The 26,759-nt window shown below is 42.7% G+C and overlaps 1 protein-coding gene across 1 annotated transcript in view; it reads left to right on the top strand.

The window, feature by feature from the left end:
* Nucleotides 1-12,827: 12,827 nt before the first annotated feature.
* Nucleotides 12,828-26,759, top strand: part of KLHL6 (kelch like family member 6) — a 55,106-nt gene continuing 41,174 nt past the window's right edge. Inside the window, exon 1 of the mRNA XM_080655614.1 lies at nt 12,828-13,121. Coding sequence (XP_080511740.1) covers nt 12,829-13,121 — 293 coding nt within the window. The 5' untranslated portion in view covers nt 12,828. The remainder of the gene's footprint in view (nt 13,122-26,759) is intronic.

Below are 26,759 nucleotides of genomic sequence, written 5' to 3' on the forward strand. Positions count from 1 at the left end.
ACAAATATCTCACCTGCGAGCACCTATATCTTGAATGTTTCAGACTCCAGAGTCAGCATGACCAAGAATAAACCCATCCTCTTCTCCCCCTAACCTGCTTCCTTTCTAGTGTTCCCTATATTAGCATGTTGATACCTCCATTCATCCAGCTGTTCACACTAGAAACCTAGACCATTCTTGAAAATTCCTTTTCCTTTATGAAGAAATGGAATGAAAACTCATTTAATGTGCAACCCATCACCAAATCCTATTGATTTTAACTTTCACATATGCTTCAAATTCATCTGCTTGATTCTGTTCCCAGCACTACTCCCTAGTCCATGCTGCCACCATATGCCATCTGGATTACTGTGACAGATTCCACACTGGCCCCCTTCTCTTCTAGCTCATTTGTGCTGGTCCCTAGTGATCTGTTCTGCATGCAGAGACAGATATGTTCAAAGTGCAAATCTATTTATATCTTCCAAACCCCACCCTCACTTGCTCCCCCAGCCTCTCAGTGGTAAAGACAAAACTCCTTAACCTGGTTTGTAAGGCCCTGGGTGATCTGGCCCTGCCTACCTCTCCAGCCCCAACCCACACCAATCTCTGCCCAACTTTCTTTACTCCAACCACATGGCCTTCTTTCAATTCCTTATACGTGCTGTAGTCCCTCCTACACTGGGCTTTGCCCCTGCGGCAGCCTCTGCCTGGATGTCTTCTAACTGTACCATGTGATCTTTTGAGCCAGCTGTACGTGTCCTTGAATTAATCTCTCTCTCTATGCTTGACTGTCCTTGGCTGGGAGCACTCATTCTAGTCCATTTAACAAGGGGGGAGCAGCAGAGTCATGAAGTACCAAAAATGGCTCCCTGAGGGACAGGGGATGTGGGCTGGGAACTTATCATTAGAATAGGGCATGGGCAAATCAAATACTATAACTGACGTATCCAATATAGCCAGTGTGACCTGGCACAAAGCACCCAACTTCAGCTTTGAGTCTTGGTTTCCTCAATTGTAAAAACAGAAAAGTAATCAATTTTCCAAGTTATCAGGATAAAAGGAAATAGGATGGGATAGAGCACATAGCATTTAATGATACTCTTTATAATAATCATATATATATATATATATATATATATACAACATATTAATATATTTTTCAAATTGCCTCTCTAATCTGGTTACTTTTGGGGAGATTTTCTCAGATAGATAAATTCTTCTATGAACTGTTGTGACTCTGAGTAGAATAATATTTCTGATGCACAAGGTGGGGTGATGGGAATGTTCATTTCTCTGGGGACATGGTGGTCTGTGGGCCCCTCTACACTAACTATTTTGAAAGGATTCAAGATAACATGGAACAATTGACAGCTTGTTGATACTAACAAAGGCCATTGTAATGAAGGAGTTTTTGGTCTGAAGCCAGAAGCCAGATTTAGACTGAAATACACATACTTTCTTTTTTACAGAAAGGTTTGAATAATAATAGCTAATGCTTACATAGGGCTTAATATATGCCAAGCATTGTCCTAGAGGCTTCACATATATTCACTCATTTCCTCCCTCTTTACAATAGATTGAGGTAGATAGTATTATTACATTCTAATTTACAGATAAAGAAACGGAGGCATTGACCTGTTTGTAAAATCCTTTCAATAAACCACAATCAATTAACCTGATGCCCATCTCTGGTCCTTGGTCCTCTGGGTACCATGGTTGATATTACTGTTCCTCTAGGCCTGGAGTTTTGCCTTGCACCTCCAACTTCTTCACACACTAACATTCTTCTCTGAAGACCAAACCTGAGGGCTGCCACCAGAGCCCTTAATAGCCAGGTGCAAACATTTTACAGTTTAACCAAATGTCTGTGAAGCATTTTCACGTGCCTCATCTCATCCTCACAGAAGTCCTGGGGTAGGTAGATAGGAGACTTGGTAGAATCGTATTTTCTTTTCATTAGCTGGAAAACGGAGATTTAGAAAGTTTAGAAACTTGACCCAACTGAAAAGAAGAAATGGTGGAACTTGAAAATGACTTCAGGTTTTCTCATTGCACAGAATAGTCAAACACTGCTACAGTTAAATATTTCACCCTTTCTTCTCCCTGAGTGATCTACAATAATAATCTGCTTCATGTTGATATTTACTGCTGTGTTGCTGACAATTACCTGAAAGAGAAGTTGGGGTGCTTCACTGGGCTGGAAAAAGTTTAGCTAAATCAGAAAGCAGGTCTAATTAAGCAAGTTTATACGCGTGTGTTTCCATCTGCCATTGTCGATTGTGAATTTGGTTGACACTTCTATTATAGGGAAAGGATGAATAGTGATATTAAAATATTTCTTCTAATTAATTTCCTTTTAATGTGCACGAATTTGTGCTTTGAGCCTCTAGTTGTTTATAATCATAGAAACATAACAAAAGTTATTTTAAAAAGGAAATATAAATAAATATATGGGTGAGGTGTAGTGCATTAAGGATGAGATTCCCTGACTTCTCCATTTGTTGGGGGTCAGTCTTAGCTTTTGTTAGTGGTTACCTCCATTGGCCCTCGAGACCACCTGAGGGCTTGAATCAGGTTTGGTTGGCTGCCTCCCAGAAGGCACTTCCAAATTTTGACTCCCTGTTTTGTGGACATTATTTCAGAGAGAGATTGCTCAGAACCATCTGGCAGAGATCTGGGAACACCTGGCTTCCCTAAAATTCAGATCTGTAGACTTGCTGCCTCGCACAACAACTTCAAAACTACAACTAAAAGACAAAACGGACATCATCCAGAACCACAGGAAGGCTGGCTAAGTGGAAATTCTACAACTAGAAGGGAAGAGAAAAGCACACTTAGACTCAGAGGAGCTGCAGAAATAAAGTGCAGAGGTATGGAGGCACGCCCACGTGGAGAGGGCTGGCAACTGAGTACGCGGATGTCTTCTTCTTTTTTTTTTTTTTTAAATATATTTTATTGATTTTCCACAGAGAGGAAGAGAGAGGGATAGAAAGTTAGAAATATTGATGAGAGAGAGAGACATCGATCAGCTGCCTCCTGCACGCCCCCTACTGGGGATGTGCCCGCAACCCAGGTACATGCCCTTGACCAGAATCGAACCTGGGGCCCTTCAGTCCATAGGCCGACGCTCTATCCACTGAGCCAAACCAGTTAGGGCACGGCTGTCTTCTTTAATCCACAGGGAGACACAAACTCTCGACTGCTCTGAACTCCAGTTCCGGGCGAGACTCTGGGGACCCAGACTCATATGGGGAGAAACTGGACTGTCTGGCTGCGGGCCGAACTCAAGGGCGGCTTTCTCTCAGAGGTGCTCACAGCAATTACCAAGGGACACTGAGACCTGGGGGCTTCTTAGGGCAGGGCTGATGGGAAGCCATTGCTGTTTGCTCTGCCCTGAGACTCCACCCCATCCAAGCTGTGCGCAGAGGCTTTTGCATATGAATGGCCTGGTCCTTTGAAATCTAAACTTACCTAACAAACTGCAGCTGAGTCAGAGAGACCCAGAACATCAAAAGAAGGCCCAAGGCCCCACAGCAGCTTGCATTGCTTCACAGCTGGGCCTCATCTGGGCATCTCCAAAACCCAAATAAGAAGAGGAATCTGCAGATCTCTCTGTAGCTCCTGCTGGGTGGCCTCAGGCAGAGGCTAAATTAGTACCTCCTTGGAGATCCAAGAGCCAGTGTACCCAGGGGTCAGAGTGGGACCATCCAGATTACAACTCCTCAGATCCATAAGGGACACACTCAGGGGGCAGACTCAGTGAGCATTAAAGCCCCACTGAAGCAAGTCTTATCTCATAAGGGTGTCTCCAGCACAGAAGTTCTCCCATTGTAGACACAGCTGATCCTCACAGCCAATTGGCCTGGAGGTCAATTCCTCCCAGTGATACCAACAACAATCAAGGCTTAACTACAACAAGATTGTGCACACAGCCCACAAAGGGGTTCACCAAGAGTGTTCACCTCAGGTAACTGGGGAGGCTGAGCCACTGGGCCCTATAGGACACCTAGCACACAAAGCCAGTCTATCAACTCAGGGAAGTAGCCAAAATGCGGAGACAAAGAAACAGGTCAGAAATGAAAGAAATGGAGGAAAGCAAACGACTGGATATAGAGTTCAAAACCACGGTTATAAGGTTTTTCAAGAATTTCCTAGAAAAGGCTGATAAATTTAGAGAGACCCTCGAGGATATGAAAAAGGACCAACTAGAAATTAAGCATACACTGACTGAAATAAAAAATAATATACAGAGATCCAACAGCAGACTAGAGGAGTGCAAGAATCAAGTCAAAGATGTGAAATACAAAGAAGCAAAAAACACTCAACCGGAAAAGCAAAAAGCAAAAAGAATCCAAAAATATGAAGATAGTGTAAGGAGCCTCTGGGACAACTTCAAGTGTACCAACATCCGAATTATGGGGGTGCCAGAAGAAGAGAGAGCAAGATATTGAAAACCTATTTGAAGAAATAATGACCGAAAACTTCTCGCACCTGGTGAAAGAAATAGACTTACAAGTTCAGGAAGTGCACAGAACCCCAAACAAAAGGAATCCAAAGAGGACCACACCAAGACACATCATAATTAAAATGCCAAGAGCAAAAGACAAACAGAGAATATTAAAAGCAGCAAGAGAAAAACAGTTAGTTACCTACAAGGGAGCACCCATACGATTGTCAGCTGATTTCTCAACAGAAACTATGCAGGCCAGATGGGAGTGGCAAGAAATATTCAAAGTGATGAATAGCAAGAACCTACAACCAAGATTACTCTACCCAGCAAAGCTAACATTCAGAATTGAAGGGCAGATAAAGAGCTTCACAGATAAGAAAAAGCTAAAGCAGTTCATCAACACCAAACCAGTATTATATGAAATGCTGAAAGGTATTCTTTAAGAAGAGGAAGAAGAAGAAAAAGGTAAAGATAAAAATTATGAACAACAAATACATGTCTATCAACAAGTGAATCTAAAAATCAAGTGAATACAAAATCTGATGAACAGAATAAACTGGTGAATATAATAGAATCAGGGTCATAGAAAGGGAGTGGACTGACAATTCTCGGGGAGAAAGGGGTGTGGGGGGTGTGGGAAGTGACTGGACAAAAATCGTACACCTATGGATGAGGATAGTGGGGAGGGGGTAAGGGCAGAGGGTGGGGTGGGAACCTGGTGGAGGGGAGCTATGGGGGGAAAAAAGAGGAACAATTGTAATAATCTGAACAATAAAGATTTATTAAAAAAAGAAAAAAGAAAAAAAATTCAGATCTGTAGAGGACATTCCAGGGGGTGCTCAGGGACCAGGCTAGCTGACCCTGAATAGAAAGTTTTGAAAAACTATAACCCATATATGATAAGCCTTTTGTTATGTGGACTAAAAATGAAAAGAGTGTGTTGTATGTGGAATTTATTAGAGAAAACAAAGCCTTGGCACAGATCTTTTAAAATTAATAGCCTCTACATTAACTAATGAAATGGGTGGCCTGGATTTAGCCCTGCACTCAGGTTTTGGTGTCCGGTCTTCCCACTTAGATCAGCATGTGCTCCTTTTTAAAATCCTTACCAGAGGATATTTTTTCCATTGATTTTTTTTAAATTTATTTTTTATTTTTTTTTTTAGAGAGAGTGAAAGGGAGAGAGAGGCACACCTTTATTCTGGAATGTAAACAAATCCTCACTAGGGAAAGGAGTGGACAATCTCTAATCTCTACTTTTCCTTTATTACCATGCAATGCAAGCAAATAGCTTCAGGGAGAAGTAAGTTCCTAAATGTCATTGGAGCAATACACTATCTCTGGCTTCTGAGGCATGTTTTTTTAATTTAATCTCCCTTTAGCCAAGTGTGCCAGTGCTCTTTGATCAGAAAGCCCCAAAACATGCAGAAACATGAAAACATTCTTGGGTAATTATCTTCCAGAACTGTGAGGGTTGAAACCACAAATGCCAACTTGTGACCTGTTCATAGCTCCCAATATACCCAGAATTTAGCTCAGAGGATGCTGAGTAAGTACTCAAGAAATGGAAATGTAGGTGTGAAAAGATGGGGTGGGAATGAGATGAGGGGAAGACAGGACTATTCCTTCCCATCAAAGAACATCGTTACTAATTTCTCTTTTCTAACACTAATTGGGCAAATGTTATTTAATACCTATGATAGGCAAGGTGTTTGGCACATGGAGGACATAGAAATAGGGTGGCCAAATTGTCTGAATCCCAGTTTTAGCCCAGAAAGTTCAGCATCATGGGAAACCCCCCAATCTGGGCAAAGCAGGATGGTTGGTCACCCTGCACGTGGGAGGCACCTTCCTTCTCTAAAGAACTTTATGATCTAAAAAGAAATCAGCTCCACATCATCAAGAAATATATATTCATGCCTTAAGAGAGGTGAGAATATAGGGAAATGAGAGAGAATATACAGCTGGGATGTCAGGAAAAGTTTCATGGCATTAGTGCGGTTGAAGATGACTAATAGTGTTTTTACAAATCCCAACACTAGGTATTTCTGGGAGATGGCAGTCTGGACTCTTCTTTTTGCTTTGTATTTTCTAAATCTTCAGTAAGCATCATTACTTATGTAATAAGAAAAACATAACATTACCCACCACCCCCACCACAAACAATTTAAATGGCTTAAAAATATACATTAAAGCAAAAAAGGATATAAGAGCATTGCTAATGTTCCTACCAAGAGATAACTACAATTTAACCATTTTCATAGATATATATCTAGGACAGTGTTTCTCAACCAGGGTGATTTTGCCACCTGGGGGACATTTGGCAATGTCTGGTGACATTTTTGATGAACACAACTGAGGGAAGATGCTACTTGGATCTGGTGGATAGTGGCTAAAGATGCTGCTAAACATCCTACAATGTACAGGACAGCCCCCTCTTCCCCAACAAAGAATTATTTAGTCCAAAATGTTAGTAGTGCCCATCAAATTTACTAAAGTGGTACCATACCTATGTATTGTTCTGTAATCTGAATGTGTAGTATTTCCTCAGGCGAGAAGGGGACAGACAATAGGCAAAGGGAATAAACACGTCTCAAAGACAATAAAACTTTGAGCATATTTAGAGACAAAATATGTAGTTATAACATCACGGTGACAGAATACAACATTGCAGTTAAGAACCAGGCTTTGGAGAGAGCAAATGGGATTTGAACGCTACTTCATCTCATTGGATGAAGGAGCTGAGTGAGAGCAAAGGAAAGATCATATGTGAGCTGTGTGACCTTAACAAGCCTTGAGCCCTCCATTAGCCTCAGTTCCCATAGGCTTAAGTTGAAGAACAATGATACCTACTTCAAAGGATTATTGTAAGTATTAAAAGAGCTAATGATTGGCAAAGCCCTTGCTTCTTGCTTCTGGTAGATGTTCAATAAATGGTGACTATTGTTACTATTATTACTGTTACCTTTCTTTGTTAAAGCATAGATATAGGAAATGATAAATAAAAATCTATAGCTTAATGAATTATTATAAGGCACACACACCCTTATAAACAACGTACAGCTTAACTCATGCATGTAATATATACTACACTTTTATTTTAAATATATTTGGTGGAAGACTGGTGATAGTTTGGGATGGAGAGAAAGTGTGTCACAGTAGAGGTTTTATTCTTTTGTTTCCATTTGCATATTCCCATTTGGTATATTTATTTAATTTTTCTTTTAAATCTCTTAGTAAAGTTTGTTAGTTTTATCTTACATTCCTTGTTGAGGCTATTCCTAGGCATTTGTATATGCTTTATTACCATTGTGAATAGCATTATTTTTCCATTATATTTTTAACTGGCTATTGTTGGTATACTGGGAAACATTTATTAATATTTTTATCTTATATCCAGCCACTTTCCTGAATTATTTTGTAAATCTTTCAGAAGTATCTCTCACTGCCCCCTTATTTACAGACTGTGAATCAGGAAAGAGAGGTTTCTGTGTAGGGGAACAGAGGACTTGTTTGGCTTGTATAGGGCAATAGAGGGCTCCCATACAGTGTGTTAATTCCATATGTAGTGATAGCCCCCATATGGGGGCGTGGAAGAGCAGCAACCCAAAGATTCTGAGAAGCAGAAAATAAAGGATGTCAAGATGAGCCCCTTTGACCTTTCTACTAACATCAGAAAAGGAAAAGGGGGTTCCTCTGCTTCTCTGGGAGAGAGGAAATGGTGGTGCTTAAGGCAGAGTGCCCTGGCAAATGTGGCAGGCAGAGGCCCAGAGGCACTGCAGGGGCAGCTAGTGATGCTTTGGTGCCAATGAAATTGTGACTAGAAAGGCAGGCAATGGTCTAGTTGGCTTTGTGAAGTCCTTATGTCAGTGATGAATCCAGCCTTGGGCAAACTATGGCCCGCGGGCCAGATCTGGCTGTTCTATCCTGTTCTCTTGCTCTCCCCTCCGCTCCTTTACTTTAAATTTATATTAGTTCACACAAACACTCCATCCATGCTTTTGTTCCGGCCCTCCGGTCCAGTTTAAGAACCCATTGTGGCCCTCGAGTCAAAAAGTCTGCCCACCCCTGAATTAGCCCCTTGAGAATCACGGTGTGTAGCAAAGAGCAGTAGCCAGAGCTGACTGGACATTGTTAGGTTGGTGGAAAGAGATAAATCCCGACTGTGATGGCTCAAAGTCACAGTAGCCTTAGAGTGTTTCTGGGAAAGCCTCTCCTTGGGACTGGGATTCTGTTGGGGTCTGAAAAGCATGGGTTTTAGAATTAGCCAGATCTGAGTTCAAATCTTGATTCTGCCACTGAGTAGCTATGTGCCTTAATTTGCACCCTCATCCTCCACCCCCAAGCAGGCCTTAAGACAAGGATTGGATGCAAGTAGTTTATTTGGGAAGCCCAGTGATGGGGTGGGGAAGTGAGATGGAAAGGTTGGGAAGCCCTGAGAGCATGAGTGGATCACTACTATGGGCAACTGGAGCTCAGCATTCTGGGAGTCCTCTGATAGACAGTGTAGAACACACTTCATGGTCCCACCTAGAGACAAGGAAGCTAGCCTACTTATCTACCAACTCCTGGCCCGCAGTTGAAGGTCACTGTTGGGGCATTAACTCTTCAGCACTTCTGGTGAACTGACATTTTCTTGTAGCCAGAGAATGCTCTCAGGCAGAGTGATGCTTTTGGAACGTATGCTTTTGAATTCCAGGGTGGGCTAAGGGGATATGGATGTGACACTGATATTTTGTGCTACAATTATGTGATTTGATCTGCTTTCCTGTCTCTGAAATAGAGATCATAGCACTCAATTGCACTGGATGAGTGGGAAGACTAAGTGCATTAGTGTTCCTAAAGTGACTCTCATAGTTCCTGGAACACAGCTGATGCTCAATAGATAATCATTGTAGCAATAAGTTAACATGAGGCAACAGCGGCTCTTCCTCTGTGGCTGACTTAAGGCTTGTTTCTATCATTGTAATTTGTATTAGAGAAGACAGTTGACTGGAGTTAGAGGGAGCAATCCATGGCCTTAGAAATTAAGATTTTCCTTGAGTAAAGCTATCCACTTGTATGGGGACAGAATCTACAGCTTATAAGCATCATAAAGCTAATTAACTTAGTAAGATATAATTAAATAGTTTTCTCATTAATAAAGCTTTTTGCCAATGGCTTGTACATTTTGTTGCCTAGCAGGGAAAATAAAGCTTTCACAGAGCAGTTATTTTGCCTGTAGCTATAGAGAATATTTACCAGTTCATGCCGAATTTTAGAGCATATCCAGGTTGACATAAATGCCCATCCAATTGTGTTTTTTACCTTTGCACTAAAATATATTTGTGAATATCTTATACCACAGGTGTGTGCTTGCTTACTAGGAAATGGGAGGTTGTGGGGAAGGTAACAGTTATCTGTTTGTATCAGGGGATGGGATGGGTGGGCTTGGGAAGTATATGGAAAATAAGAAGGGAACGGATTCATCATGAATAAAGAATTGAAGTTTTATTTTTAAATTTGCTTTATTTTGGGTGATTGGGGTGGAGCTGAATATGGCCAATGTTGTTTACAATTTGAGTTCCTCCCAGCCAAGACCTGCAGGGAGAGTTAAGGTTATGCATGTCTTTGTGGCAGGCACAGGAGGTTAACTGCACACCAGCCTTTTCCCCTCTTCTGTGCTAAGAGACCCTAATTTTATTCAGCTATTAGATCTTAGGGAAGGTGCACTAGTCTCAGTGGACAAATCAAGTTTGGTTCAAGCCAATCATGGTATTGCATTTATATTTCCAGGTGTTTGGTGTGAGGTGGACAAGTAGCCTAGAAATCTGATGAGGATTTAAGGACATATTTTCTCTCTGGTAAAAAGAGAGTGATGGAGGAGAAGAGGCCTGCTCTTGATATTGGATTGGATTGGTTGTATGAAAACATGGTGTTTGGTACTGATCTCACCCAGCATCTATTGGTCATACATCTAGTAGTGGATCACATTGAGGGTGATAGAATGGAAAGATGAAAAAATCTTGTGTCCTTGATGCATTACTAGGCTTCTGGATCAACTTGGGACTCCAAACGTCTGGCTTCCTGTAATGTGAGACCCACTTTAAAAATATCTATACTAATAAAAGGGTAATATGCTATTTAGACCGGATGTCCTTCTGGACAAAGCCACAGTGGTGGGGGCCAAGGCAGAGGTAGTCAGGGGCAATCAGGCCAGCAGGGGAGAGCAGTTAGGGGCGATCAGGCAGGCAGGCAGAGTGGTTAGGAACGATCAGGAAGGCAGGCAGGTGAGCGGTAAGGAGCCAGCGGTCCCGGATTGCAAGAGGGATGTCCAACTGCCGGTTTAGGCCCGATCCCTAAATCTGCAGACGGACATCCCCCAAGGGGTCATGGATTGGAGAGGGTGCAGGCCAGGCTGAGGGACCCCCCGCCCCCATGCACGAATTGTGCACCGGGCCTCTAGTGTGTATATATACACATACATACATATATATGTATATGTCCAGAAGGACGTCTGGTCTAATTAGCATATTTTATATATATACATATATATATAATTGATTTCAGAGAGGAAGGGAGAGGGAAAGAAAGACACATCAATGATGAGAAAGAATCATTGATTGGCTGCCTCCTGCATGACTCACACTGGGGATCAAGCCTGCAACGCAGGCATATGCCCTGACCTGGAATCAAACTGTGACCTCCTGGTTGATAGGTTGATACTCAACTATTGAGCCATGCTGGCCTGGCATGAACCCACTTTTGATGGGATACTCTATTATTGAAGTCCAAATCATCTTGATTGTCAGAGCTCTAAATAAAGAGCAAGTTTGGTGGAATATCAAAGACCCTGATTTTTTAAAATATATATTAATGGGAATGTGTGCCTTTAAAAAATATATTTTTATTGATTTCAGAGAGGAAGGAAGAGGGAGAGAGAGATAGAAACATCAATGATGAGAGAGAATCATTGATCTGTTGCCACCTGCACGCCCCCTACTGGGGATTGAACCCACAAACCAGGCATGTGCCCTTGACCAGAATTGAACCTGGGACCCTTCAGTCCACAGGCCAAAGCTCTATCCACTGAGCCAAACCAGGTAGGGCCAAAAATCATGATTTTAAGAGTAACTATCTATGGGAGAGAAGAGCTGAGGCACAATCACGACTCCTGGAGCAGGCTCAGGCACCACTGAGCAGGACAGTGAGAGGACTGAACTCCTGTGGATCAGGAGGCCTGGTAGTGCTCCCCACATCTAGAAGGCTAGTGAGAGCAGGAGTGAGACAGTAAGGCCACTTTGGCAAGGCACCCGGATAGTGCAGCCATGGCAGGCAGGCCTTGCAGTTCTCTCTGTGGGACACTCAGGAGTTAGGGTCAACATGATGTTGCAGCTCTGAGAGCCTTATGGTGGTGGAGAAAAGAGTGGCCTTGGAGCCCAATGAAACGGGGCCCTGCCACTCACTGGAGCAGAGCTTCAGTTTCCTTAGCTGTAGAATGAGGAAAGTCATATCTACCCCCAGTGGGTTGTTACAAAGATTAAAATACACTAACTTCTAAAACTGTCCTAGGATATAGTGGAAGTTGAATAATAAGATAGTATTAGTATTCAATGGAGACCTACAGAGGTAATGGAAATGCTTCATGATCCACAGCTAGATGCATGACCAATAGATGCTGGGTGAGATCAAGCTGATTAGAGACTTGCTAAGGCAATCCAAAGACTTACCCTGATTGGTCTTCTATGAGAGAAGACCCTGGGGATGGAGTTTCTGGAGACGACTCCTCGGCCCTGCATATCTGAAACAACAGATATTTTGGAAAGGGGGGTGGGGAATGTTAATATTTGTCATGACATTGTTTTCCCCTGAGCAGGGAGGAAGGCAAAGACTGAAGATGTGCAGAGCTGATAGAAATGAGAATGCCAGAGATAAGCATGCTTTCCAAGGTTCCCAAGAGACTCTGTGGGGCTCACCGTGGGGTCTTAGACTCCTGGGAGGATGGCGAGGGAGAACTGTAGAGCTCCCCCTGCCCATCTCCTCATGGACAGCTTCAGTTATAGAAGCACCAGGAGCACAAACGTAATAACCAGAACCAGAGGCTTCCTGCTTACGGATATGAGGGGGGAGGTGGACCAAAATAACTGCACAACACTAATAGCTGACTTTAAGAAGCCACCCCTCCTCTCCCGGAGCCCCTTCCTACACACTCCATTCTAAGTAACGTCTAACCTTGTGAATATTCACAGAAAGAAGAAGAATAGACTTATTGGCGTTTGTAGTAACAGGATGAGAAAGTGCGAGACTTCCTGTTATGCGTGTGTGACAGCTGGTGATAAGTGCAGGGCCCTACACAGGAAATCCGCTCAGCTTCTGCAATGTGACCTGCCTGAAACTTGGGCACTTCTCCAGTCTGGATGTTGATGGCAGGACAAAGGCGCATCTGGACTATGGGAGACGTGGTAGAGAAAAGTTTGGAAGAGCCACTGGCACCTCCTACAGATGAACCCTCCCAGAAAAGGGGAGACCTGGTAGAAATCTTAAATGGTGGTAAGGCAAAATTTGACGACACGGGACTCTCCTTAATTCTGCAGAATGGCCTGGAAACCCTCCGAGTGGAAAATGCTCTGACAGATGTCATCTTGTGTGTGGACATTCAGGAATTCTCCTGCCACCGCGTGGTGCTTGCAGCAGCCAGCAACTATTTCAGGTCAGCACGCCTCAGACCAGGATCAAATTGGGGTGCAAGTTATCAGGAATCTCTGTATTCATGTGAGAGCCCAATCTAACGAGTTGGCTGTTGAATTTATGGTTTGTATATCTATTTAGGCTTGTGTGTCTATTCAAGATACAAGAAAGAAAGCTATTCAACCTTAGATTTTAGAATTTAAGCCATATTAAGAGATTAGTATTACTTAAAAGCAATGTTTATATATTTTGGTAAATCTTCTGTGTGATATGTCCTTGTTCCAAAGGATGGAAAATTACTGAAGTCATGGGGATTTTCCCTCCTTTGGTCTGACTAGTATGTTGGAAACATGATGTTTATTTTTCACCAATAGAGGTAGAGAAAAGGATATGGCCCCTCTTTTGCAGTTTTCAAATGACTTGCTGAAAATTAGGGATTTCTGTTTGTGCTGAGGGGGTGGGTGAGAAGGGAAAGCTGTTACAAAGGTGCTTTAGAAGAGAGAGGCTCCTAGTTACAACAAACTCGGAGGCCTGGGCTTCATGCCACTCTGCCCCTTCCTGACTATGGGACTTTATGCAAGTCACTCAGTGCTCTAAGTTTCTGTGTTGTTGTCTGTCAGATGGGATTGTTGTGATAATGAAATCTGAGACACACACGCCTAGTATATAGCAGATGCTCACAGTGGAAATTTGTCACCTCATTCTGCTTGGTGAAACTAAGAACCAATTATTGAATGGTTACCATGAGCAAATGCCTAGGGTAGGAATGTGGGAGAATCAGGAACCCAGTGAATACAGCTGGATCCAGATTAATGTAGACATGGTGGGAACCAGTCCCCAAAGGAAATATGGATGAAGAGATATTTGGGGAATTTGAAAAAGAAATACCCTTATAATTCTTCTCAAAGAGATTGTTCTTAACTCTTGTTTCTGGCTGAGGAAATGAAAAACTATTTACATATCATCAAAGTGTTTCTTTAAAAAATTTTTTTTTGAGATGCTTATGGGAATATTTTTCTTTGGAATTCAAAGAACAGGGTCAGGAGGTTGTTGTTGAACTGATTAAACCCCATATGTAGACAAGGCAAGGGGAGGGCTGGGCTTGTGGGAAGTGGTGCTTGCTAAGTGCCAGACAGACAGTTACCTGATTTTATTTTTGCAACAACGCAATGAAGGTGGCTGATATGCCCTTTTACCGAGGAGGAAATGGCAACCCAATATTACATGTCTGGTCATTGTTGGAGCAGGGATTGGGCACATTCTGGAAATACTTGTTTTTACTGCAGTACAAACTGCTACTAAATTTTGGGCTTCATTCCACAGGAAGCATATAAAAGGTAAAGCATGGGTCCAGCTATAACGATGGGTTGATATGATAAACACATTACTTACTCCACCAATATGGACCATATGCTTTCACATTGATCACAACCCCGTTGAGAAGTAAATGAAAGATAACTTAGCTCTGTGGCCTGAGTACTCACTTTTAGAATTAGTCTTTTTCTTTTGAATCACTGGAAAACGCTATCATAAAATGTATACCCGATTAGCGGTTCCTCTTGGCTGTGGAACAGGACTGCGGGCTGTGTGCTCTCGAGTACATCAGTGGCTTCTCTGATCCTTGGGATTCTCATCCTAAACAGAAGGTGTGTGTGCTCAGTCCTCCCCATCCTGCTGTGTAGGCTTCTTAGGGAAGGAAAGACTTCGCCAGTCCCCTGAGGAGGTGGAGGCAATGAGAAGCTGGAGGTGCCCACATGGTGCACGTTTCTGCCTGTGGTTGAAGAGTCTCTTCCCAAACTGCCTGGTCATGAAGGGAAATTCCTTCTATTCTTTTCTTCAGCGCAGTGCCTTGACTCTTATCTTGGTATTTCCAAGATGATTGTCCTCTTCTCCTGAGCACATTAATCCTGGAGACAGGACTCCTTTTTCTGGTACTATTATTAATAACAACTTCTTGAGTTGTTGAGCACTCATTGTGGGCGAGGCCCCGGTGTCCCATACACTGTCCCACAACAACCCTGGGAGGGAGAGAATGTCGCCCTCGTTTACAGATGAGGAACCAAGGCCCGAGTGTCTCAGCTAACAAAGTGCCAAGAGGGATTTGAACCTGGACCGACGTTAACTCTGACATTGCCTCACTGCCCGTTTTGCTTTGTTTCTAAGATTTTGAAAGGGGTTGAGAGCCAAGTTCCCTTTATGCTCAGCCTTTGAAAGGGCAGAGAGTTTGCTTTGTCTGAGAGGCACTGACAGCCCTCGGAGCTGAGGTGGGCCTGGAAGCTGCTTGTAAAATTATGTAGGTTTTTAAAATAAATCTTTATTCATTGAGAACATAAATATGTTCCACTAAGTGATGGAACCATACTTTATTTAGCCAGTCACCTACTGACAGGCATTTGGGTTGTTTTCAATCCTTTGCTTTTACAAACAGTGTTGTAATGAATAACCTTACACACATGTCATTTCATAGGCACTCAAGAGTGTCTGGGGTACGTTTCTAGAAGAGGGTTTGCTGAATCAAAGAGAAATGCATCTGCAGTTTTAGTGGCTATTGCCTGATTCTATCATTTTATACTCCCCACAGCCTTGCCAAAAAAGGATGGCCTCAAACTTGGATTTTTTTTCCCCAATTTGGTTGATGAGAAACAGTACTTCAATTTAGTTTTAATTTGCATTTCTCTTATTTTAAAGAAGTTCTTTTTCTGTGAATTATTTCTTCACTAGAGCCCGGTGCACGAAATTCGTGCACGGGTGTGTGTGTCCCTCAGCCCAGCTTGCACCTTCTCCAATCTGGGACCCCTCGAGGGATGTCCAACTGCTCATTTAGGCCCGATCCTACTGGGATCGGGCCTAAACGGGCAGTCAGACATCCCTCTCACAATCCAGGACTGCTCACCTGCCTGCCTTCCTGATTGCCCCTAACCGCTTCTGCCTGCCAGCCTGATCACCCCCAAACCACTCCCCTGCCAGCCTGATTGATGCCTAACTGCTCCCCTGCCAGCCTGATTGCCCCTAACTGCCCTCCCCTGCAGGCTTGGTCACCCCTAACTAACCTCCCCTGCAGGCTTGATCACCCCCAACTGCCCTCCCTTGCAAGCCTGGTCCCTCCCAATTGCCCTTCCCTGCTGGCCATCTTGTGTCCACATGGGGGCAGCCATCTTTGACCACATGTGGGCAGCCATCTTGTGTGTTGGAGTGATGGTCAATTTGCATATTACTCTTTTATTAGATAGGATAGAGGCCTGGTGCATGGGTGGGGGCCAGCTGGTTTGCCCTGAAGGGTGTCCCGGATCCAGGTGGGGGTTCCCTTGGGGCATGGGGCGGCCTGGGTGAGGGGCCTGTGGTGGTATGCAGGCCGGCCATGCCTCCTGGTGACCCAAGCGGAGGCCCTGGTATCTGGGGTTTATTTATCTTCTATAATTGAAACTTTGTAGCCTTGAGCAGAGCCAAGCCTCCTGCTTGCTCGGTGGCTGCAGCCATTTTGTTGTGATTTATTTATCTTCCATAATTGAAACTTTGTAGCCTTGAGTGGAGGCCTAGGCTGGCCAGGGTGTACTGAAAGCTTGGCTTCCTCCATTACCGGGGAAACCCAAGCCTCCTGCTTACTCCGTGGTCGCAGGCATCTTGGTTGGGGTTAATTTGCATACTTGCTCCTGATTGGCTGGTGGGCATGGCTTGTGGGTGTAGCAGAGTGATGGTTAATTTGCATATTACTCTTTTATTAGGTGAGATAGCCTTTCAAATTTTCACATATTTTTTAAAATTAAAATTTATTTTTATCAAAGTATTGTATGCAAATAGTTATCAGAGTCAAATAGTATTTAAAGGCTTATAATAAAAAACAAAAATTTATCTTTACCTCCTCTACTTCAGTCTTGCCCACCACACCCCACCATTTTCAACATTTATCTGTTTATTTTGATATTAAATTTACATTTCTACCAAATATGCTTATATTGCTCTTTCTTGATTTCTCAGTGTTAGATGTTTATGAATTCCTAGTATGTCTAATAAGGACTTAGCACTTATACTTAATTCTTTTACCATATACTTTTCTTCTTTATAATCTCTCAATATAATGTTATCACCTTTTTTGATAAATTTGTATTAAGAGTTTACATTATGTCCTTAAAAACATTCTTTCCTGTTGAGCCAAATTGTGTGATATGATTACATTTCCTTTCTTGTAAATCTTTTGCTTTTCCTGAAATTAGCAATTCACTTTTTCCATTTGCTTTGGGGATGTCATTTGTTCATAGCCTCTCCATAATAATCTTTCACGTGGTCCAATGCACCAGAAAATCCAATCTTCCTCACTTCCATCATCCTATACATGTTCTCTGGGCCTGCTGCCCAACTATTATCTAGTGGCATATGAAAACCATGGTGGCAGTAAACAAAGACGATGTAGTTCCCTTTGAGAGCCTATTTAAAAGTTTCAAGTGGAATGAGGAAGTTGGGAAAATATGTAGAGTTGAGACTGAGAAAAGGGTGAGGGTGAATAAAGCTTCGAAAGTAGCTCATAACATACCTTAAATGTCAAAGAGCCAAATGCCAAGGAGTCCAAATATGTTCATGGCAGAAAAATTGAGGGAAGCATAGATTTATCACTCATTAATGTTTTAAAATGTTTTATAAGACTACTAATAAAGCTGTCATTTGTGCTATGTTGAACAGGTCCCCACATCAAAGTCATTGGAGGGGGCCACCTTCCAAAGGATGTCAGTTTAAACCAGTGGTTCTCTCCATTTGGTGGGGGAGCAACTCACTGATGACTATGACACACTCCATAAATGATGTTGACCTGTGAGAGCAACCATGTTATGATTCCCAGAGTGGACAGAAGGAGAGGAGTCCTGGTGATAAAAAGAGGGGTTCTGAGGCTTCTCTCAGTCTTACTGAAGACTGGCTTCTCTTATATAAATATAAAAGCTTCTAGGCTGAGTCTGAGTCAATAGTAAGCTCCTTTGTTGAGGCCAATGTTGAAATCCCTGCCTGGTCTTGGTCCCTGCCTTGTACCTCAGTACCTGTCTCTGGGTCTGGTTTCCTGAGGATATGATGAGGGGACTTTGACTACTTGCTACAAAAATCAAACATGAGGCTAGGAATGGGGAGGGTATTGTGGACACAATCTATTAATCATTATTATATATTAACCAACTACTGGATGGCAGGAATGTGGCTGAGAGGTTATTCTTAAGCTGTGTTTAGATGTTGTAATCCTTTGGTTTTTCCTCCATAATGTGTAAGGTGTCTAAAAAGGAGCCAGCAAGTGTAGGTGATAGAATTAATGTAAAGGAAAACAAGAATGGGTTAAGGCCATCTGGGTCTGGATTAAAAACCTCAATAATGGCAAAAGTGTTGAGAATTGCTACTGCCACAATTGGTATGCCTGGTAAACTCCAGTGAACTATTGTTTGTACTTCTAGCATTGGGCTCTGTATTTTATACTTTTAATATTTTCCTTTTGGCAGAATCACTAAGGTGGTTATATGTAAGTACTATAGATCTATGACCCTTGATCTGCCTTCCAATCCTAAAAAAGGTCTTCTCAGTGGGGGTTGCAGCCCCAGGGTAGAAGTGCAATCAGGTCCTTTGAATTTTCAATAAAATGTCATCTCTGTCGTCTCCATCCCTGGTGTATAGGGCATGTGAATCTTCTTTCAATTAAGACCAAAAAATCTAGTCTTCTCTCTTTTTTTTTTTCCCCTCAAAATTTTTTATTGATTTCAGAGAAGAAGGGAGAGGGAGAGAGAGATAGAAACATCAATGATGAGAGAGTATCATTGATCAGCTGCTTCCCGTACACTCCCCACTGGGGATCGAGCCCACAACCCAGGCATGTGCCCTTGACCAGAATTGAACCCTGGACCCTTCAGTCTGTAGGCCGATGCTCTACCCACTGAACAAAACCAGCCAGGGCAGTCTTCTCCTCTTTTGAATAATGTTCCATGCAGCTCTCAACTACAACACAACAGAGAAATACTTTTGTCATTAATATATCAAGTTCTGAGCTTTATCCCTGCATCAAGGGCATGGATATGTACCGTCCCTACATGAAAATGCCTTTACAGAACTAGATTCTAATATAGTAAACATCAAACAGTCCCTGGGAAAAGCTGGCCAATGCAGAACATCTGTGCTTTTGGTAAAACTGCCTTGGAGCTCACCATGATCACATTGTTCAATACTCTATATTAGTCAGCATTCTTTTGGTTGTAAGGGATAGGAACTCAACTTAAATCAGCTCAGGCAAAAGAGGAAGATATCTGGTCACATAACCAAACCATAGGAAGGGCCAGGATGCAGCAGAGCCCAGGGGGAAGAGGAACTAGGGCCTTGAATGCAGTCAGGGGCTTTCTCTCCACCTTCACTCAGCTTTTCTTTCAGGTGGCATTTCTCAGATGGATCTGCCACATGTTTGGGAGTTTGCCTGTTGGCAGCTCTGAGACTTTGATTCCAGAGAGAAACTGGAGGGCTAGCTTCAGTTTGAAACCCCTGGGAAAGACTCTGATTGGCCCAGCTCCTAGACCCAATTACCCAATCCTAGACCAATCACTGTACCAGGGAGGTGGGGCATAATGATCAGTCCAGCTTGATTCAAGAGTCCACCTTTGGTCAAAGACTTGAGGGTGTGTGTGTACGCCATTTGAACCAGAACGTTACCCAGAAGGGGAAGGCACTGGACAAAAGGAAAACAAATGTTCTTTAAAGAGGGATAGCAAATCCTGATTTATTTTCTTTTATTAGTCGACTTACTGTATTTCTGTTTTGCTTTGGCTATCAGGAAGCTCATTGCATTGGCTTTTTTTTTTTTTTTTAGCCTAGGTTTCAGTGTTATATTCTCCTCTTACTTTAATTACTTATTTCTTATGTTTTAAAAATATCTTTATTGATTTCAGAGAGGAAGGGAGAGGGAGAGAGAGATAGAAACATCAATGATGAGAGAAAATCATTGATAGGCTGCCTCCTGCATGACTGGGGATCAGACCTGCAACCTGGGTATATGCCCTGATTGGGAACTGAACTGTGACCTCCTGGTTCATAGATCAGTGCTCGACCACTAAGCCACCATGGCTGGGCCTTATTTCTTTTTTTTCTAAAATATATTTTATTGATTTTTTACAGAGAGGAAGGGAGAGGGATAGAGAGTTAAAAACATCGATGTGAGAGAAACATCGATCAGCTGCCTCCTGCACACCTACTGGGGATGTGCCCATAACCAAGGTACATGCCCTTAACTGGAATGGAACCTGGGACCCATTAGTCCGCAGGCCGACGCTCTATCTACTGAGCCAAACCAGTTAGGGCTGGGCCTTATTTCTTATCTTATTGTTTTGTATTTTATCATACCTCTGCTGCTTTAGTATAAGCCATCTTAAATTCTTTTGGAGAAGCTATTTCTGTATACAGATAAGTCTCCCTTACTTTGAAGGAATATTACTTAGGCAACCTATATGTTCTATACCAGCTAAGGGTAAGCATTCTTTTATTACATTAAACTTTTTTATGGAAACCTTTAAAGCCACAATAATTAAAGGAGTGTTTATACTCTATGACTTTAAAACACAATCAACCCTAGTGAAGATCTGGGGAGGTGGGTGGGCATGGACTGGAAGGAGTTGAGGTAAAGGGGGAAATGGGAGATAATCTGTAATACTATCAACAATAAAAATATATTAAAAAAAACCCCACAATCAACCCAAAAATTGCATCATAGCTCTTTCTGGTGGGCTATAAGATTAACTACCAGCAGGTTTACATATAATGATTTAGGTTCAGGGACAAGTAAGAGCTGACTGGCATTCTAGAGATCATGATGGCCCTAGCTGGTCTGGCTCAGTAGATAGAGCATTGGCCTGTGGACTGAAGAGTCCCGGGCTCGATTCTGGTCAAGGGCACATGCTTGGGTTGTGGGCTTGATCCCCAGTAGGGGGCGTGCAGGAGGCAGCTGACTGATAATTCTCGCTCATCATTGATGTTTCTATCTCTTTCTCCCCTCCCCTCTGAAATCAATAAAAATGTATTTTTTAAAAAAAGAGATCATGGGGAGGATCCAAGATGGCGACGTAGGTAAACACCTAAACTGCTGCCTGGCACAACAATTTCAAAACTACAACTAAAAGACAAAACGTCTATCACCCAGAACCACGGGAAAGCTGGCTGAGTGGAAGTTCTACAACTAGAAGGAAAGAGCAAACAGCATTGAGGGGTGCACAAGCGCGGAAAAGCTGAGGTACGGAGACGTGCGAATCGGGAGCACTGCTGTTTTCAACCCGAAGGGAGATAAGCTCCCGATTACTCCGAACTCCAGTTTCTGGGGAGACGCGGGGGACCCAAACTCCTATGGGGAGAAGCTGGACTGTCTGCCGTGGGGTCGGAAAGTGAGGGAGGCTTGCTTTCAGGGCTGCGCTCAGGAATAATTGTTTACTGTGCTGGGGCGCGGGACGTGGGAACAGGGTTGGAGACGCAGAGCCTACTTCTGGCAGCCATAGGTGTTTGCCACGCCCTAGCCCAGTGACGCCCTGAGACCCCGCCCCGCACAACCTACAAACCCACCCAAGCTCTAAGCAGCGGCTTTAGCATATGAATGGTCTGCCCTATTGCAGCTTAACCTAGCAAACCTGCAGCCAGGGTCAGACAGCTCCAAAACCTCCAAACCCCAAGCAAAGAGGAGAAAACTGCAGTTCTCGCTATAGCTCTTGCTGGGTGGCCTCAGACAGTAGCTGACCTGCACCCCATTGGAAATCCAGAAGCCAGTGTACCTAGTGGTCAGAGTGAGACACCAGATTTCAACTCCTCACATCCATAAGTGACACATTCAAGAGGCAGACTCAGTGAGCACCAAAGCCCCACTGAAACAAGTCCTGCCCCATAAGCGTGTCTCCAGCACAGCAGTTCTTCCATTATAGACACAGCGGGTCCTCACAGACAATTAGCCTGGAGGTCAATTCCTCCCAGTGTACCAAAGGCAATCAAGGCTTAACTACACCAAGACTTTGCACTCAGCCCACAAAGGGGTGTACCAAAGGCGTCCACCTCAAGTGATTGGGGAGGCTGAGCTACTGGCCCCTATAGGTCACCTACCACACAAAGCCACTCCATCAACACAAGGAAGCAGCAAAATGCGGAGACCAAGAAACATGTCACAAATGAGAGAAATGGAAGAAAGCAAACTACTGGACGACATAGAGTTCAGAACCACATTTATAAGGTTACTCAAGAATCTTCTAAAAACCGCTGAGGAACTTAGTGAGACCTTTAAGGATCTTAATGAGAATGCCAAAAAAATGGAAAAGGACCAGTCAGAAATTAAGCATACACTGTCTGAAATAAAGAATATACAGAAACTCAACTGTAGATCAACGTACCCCAAGAATCAAACCAAAGATCTGAAATATGAGGAAACAAAAAACACCCAACCAGAAAAACAAAAAGAAAAAATCCAAAAATATGAAGATAGTGTAAAGAGCCTCTGGGACAACTTTAAGCGTACCAACATCCGAATTTTTGGGGTGCCAGAAGAAGAGAAAGAGCAAAATATTGAAAACCTATTAGAAGAAATAATGACAGAAAACTTTCCCTACCTGGTGAAAGAAATAGACTTACAAGTTCAGGAAGCACACAGAACCCCATACAAGAGGAATCCAAAGAGGACCACACCAAGACACATCATAATTAAAATGCCAAGGGCAAAAGACAAAGAGAGAATCTTGAAAGCAGCAAGAGAAAAACGGTTAGTTACCTACAAGGGAGCACCCATACGACTGTCAGCTGATTTCTCGGCAGAAACTATGCAGGCCAGAAGGGAGTGGCAAGAAATATTCAAAGCGATGAACAGCAAGAACCTACAACCAAGATTACTCTACCCAGCAAAGCTAACATTCAGAGTTGAAGGTCAGATAAAGAGCTTCACAGACAAGAAAAAGCTAAAGGAGTTCATCACCACCAAACCAGGATTACATGAAATGCTGAAGGGTGTTCTTTAAGAAGAGGAAGAAGAAGAAAAAGGTAAAGATAAAAATTATGAACAACAAAGTGACATCAAATGCATACCTACCAACAAGTGAATCTAAAAATCAAGTGAATAAAAAATCTGAAGAACAGAATGGACTGGTGAATATAATAGAATCAGGGACATAGATAGGGAGTGGACTGACAATTCTCAGGGGGAAGGGGGTGTGAGGGGTGCGGGAAGAGATTGGACAAAAAGTTTACACCTATGGATGAAGACAGTGGCGGGGGTTAAGGGCATGGGGTGGGGTGGGGAATCAGGTGGAGGGAAGCTATGGGGGGAAAAAAAGAGGAACACCTGTAATAATCTGAACAATAAAGATTTATTTAAAAAAAAAAGAGAGATCATGATGTGTTTTATGTAGAGTAAGTTCAGGTTTATAAAGAGCTGGATATCAAGGGCATTTTGGTGTCAGGGAATTAAGGGAGGGACAGATGTCCAGTGAATAATTCCTGGAAGGTGTGGTTAATGAATACAACACACACACACACACACAAGACAAAGAGAATGGAGATTAGAAAATTTAGCAAAGTTCTAGGTGACTGGCAGTATCCTCAAAGCCCAGGATAGCAGGCTGGGTTGGCAAAATATGTCTATCTCATTAATAAATTAACTGGAGATGGAGGGGAAGAGGATTCTTAGTAATTGCTATGAAAACCAGACTTCTTCAGTATACCACCAGTGATTTGACCTTTAATTGAGGAATAATGGGTCATTTACACTGAGTGGACAGATTATTATGATCTCTGAACACATAATAATCTGGCCACTCAGTGTATATCCTATATAATAAAAGGCTAATAAGCAAATTGTTCCCTCAACCAGGAGTTTGACCAGCAGGCAGGCCGGCCAACTGCCCATGTCCCCTCCCCATGACCAGGCTGGCCAGACCCCACCCATGCACGAATTCATGCATGGGGCCTCTAATATATATATATATATATATATTATATATATTTGTATTTATATATAATATATATATTTGTATTTATATAATATATATATAATATATATATTTGTATTTATATAATATATATATAATATATATATTTGTATTTATATATAATATAAATGTATTTTTTTAAAAAAAGAGATCATGATGTGTTTTATGTAGAGTAAGTTCAGGTTTATAAAGAGCTGGATATCAAGGGCATTTTGGTGTCAGGGAATTAAGGGAGGGACAGATGTCCAGTGAATAATTCCTGGAAGGTGTGGTTAATGAATACAACACACACACACACACACACACACAAGACAAAGAGAATGGAGATTAGGAAATTTGTCTCTTTGTCTTGTGTGTGTGTGTGTTGTATTCATTAACCACACCTTCCCGGAATTATTTACTGGACATCTGTCCCTCCCTTAATTCCCTGACACCAAAATGCCCTTGATATCCAGCTCTTTATAAACCTGAACTTACTCTACATAAAACACATCATGATCTCTTTTTTAAAAAAATACATTTGTATTATATATAAATACAAATACACACACACACACACACACACACACACACTGAGTGGCCAGATTATTATCCGTTCAGAGATCATAATAATCTGGCCACTCAGTGTATATAACCTCTCTTAAGGTGAAAATGTCTGGGTGGAGGGAGTGGCACAAAATATTAAGCTTTCAGTACTGTAGTGCTGAGTGGGGTTAGTGAAATTCCATTTATCTATCCATTCATGTATTCATTCAATTGACATGAATTTATTAAGTGCCTACTCTATGCCAGGTAATGAGTCTACAAAGATGAATGAGTTATGGCTTCTGCTTGACCTTGAAATCACAGACACTTAGTGGAGAAGGACAGGTATAAATCAATGTTTCAGTCAAAGGTGATAAGTGCTATGATGGAGCTTTGCTTATTAAATCAGACTGGAGAGAAAGCAGTCAGAGAAGACTTCCTGAAAGCGGTAATAGCTGAGCGGAGTTTTAAGGGATGAATAGGCATTGGCCAGAAGAGACCAAATGAGGTAGAGAAGGCAGGCAGCATTCCAGGCAAAAGAATACACATCTGGGAAGGCATCATGCAACATAAACATGGGAACCAGAAGCAGAAGAGTAGGGTTGGAGTAAAGGACATGTCTGGACCAATAAAGCTGAAGAATGGGCAGGGTCAGACCTTGAAAGATTTTGTTGGGTCAAGATGAAGTGTTTGAAATGTATCTTATAGGCAGTGGGAAGCCATGGAAGAGTTTATAAGCAGGAAAGTGATCTGAGATCTTGGTTAAAATTATTGAAAGTTCTGTCTGGTAGGACCAATTAGAAATAGAGACATTATGGTGCAAGGCTTAGTGAGTGTAGCAGGCCCTGGCCTGGGCAGCTCTGAATGTAGGCCAACCTTGGTGGCTGCTTCTTCACCTCTGACTTTAAAATTCCTCCCTGGCTGGAGGATCTCCTGTCTCCCTCCCCTTTCCCTCTGGATGAAAAACAGGCCTGCCAGTCCAGACTCCTCTGTGGCAGCTGGCAGAGGGATAAGTCTGGAACACATGTATCACAATAGGGATAACATCTATGCCTGAGGAAGTGTCAACATTTGAATACTTGGGGGAGAGGATTGGGACTAGTGTAGGTTCACGCGTTCCTAAGTGGTCAGAATCAGGGAATGCTCATAAAAATCTTTAAGCAGAGGCTGGTCTTTGACTTCTGGATAATGAATGACCGAGAGGTCATAAGGAAGCCAGCGTGGGGGCGTGGCTGGGGTGAAAAAGACGGTGATAAGGAGCCTCCGGGGCAACAGCCTGGCCAGGATGTGGCAGTGGACAGTAAGCACAGTGCTGACCCAGCTCCCTGCCTAGTGGGAAGTGAGAATCAGACCAGACATCACTGAAGAGGCTGTGAGGGAAGTGGCGTTTTGTTAGGGGAAGCCAGGTTTCATCTCCAGCAAGGAGGTGGAAGATGCACAAAAGCAAATTAAGGTGAAGAACAACCCCATGTTTTATAATGTAAAATCTCAGGCAGGAGGGCTTGGGATAAACATCCTGGGCCTGGGGTTCCAGTTTTGAGAATCACTAGATAATACAGTTCTCCACACATATGCTTCGCTCCAGGTCACTCAGTCTTGGAGCTCCTCATTACTTATTCTCATGGTAGTTAGAGGAGAAATGTGTGGATGGAGAGTGTGGGGTAAAATAAACAAATCCGCTTGGCCTACTTGAAGTACAGGACTGCACTGCATGTGTAGTTACCTATCCATCCATCAATCCATCCATCCATCCATCCATCCATCCATCCATCCAACAAACATTAAGTGTATACTGTGGCCCAGTAAATAAGAATTAAGAGAGAAATAAAATACAACCCTTGCCCTTCAGATGCTTTATAATCGAATAGAAGAGGAGACATTAAAAAATAGACTCAAGAGAACGTACATGGAAAAACCTATCTGGAGCCCAATGGTGTTGATGTAAACAGAGGCACACGATGGAAACTGCTAGTCATTCAGTGTAGCTACTCATGGGAGGGGAAGGGGACAGACAAGACTGTGGAGGGCCTTATATGTCAACACTGAGAGTATTTTAACATTTCCTTTCCTGGCACTTTTTAGACCATCTTCTTGGCATTTAGGCCCATTTGTTGTTCAGGGTTTCTCTTGTCAGTTGTGCCAGTCAGGATTCTGCATTGCAAATGGCAGATATTCAGATC

The sequence above is a fragment of the Plecotus auritus genome, assembly GCF_963455305.1.
Source record: "Plecotus auritus genome assembly, chromosome: 2".
Taxonomy (NCBI): Eukaryota; Metazoa; Chordata; class Mammalia; order Chiroptera; family Vespertilionidae; genus Plecotus; species Plecotus auritus.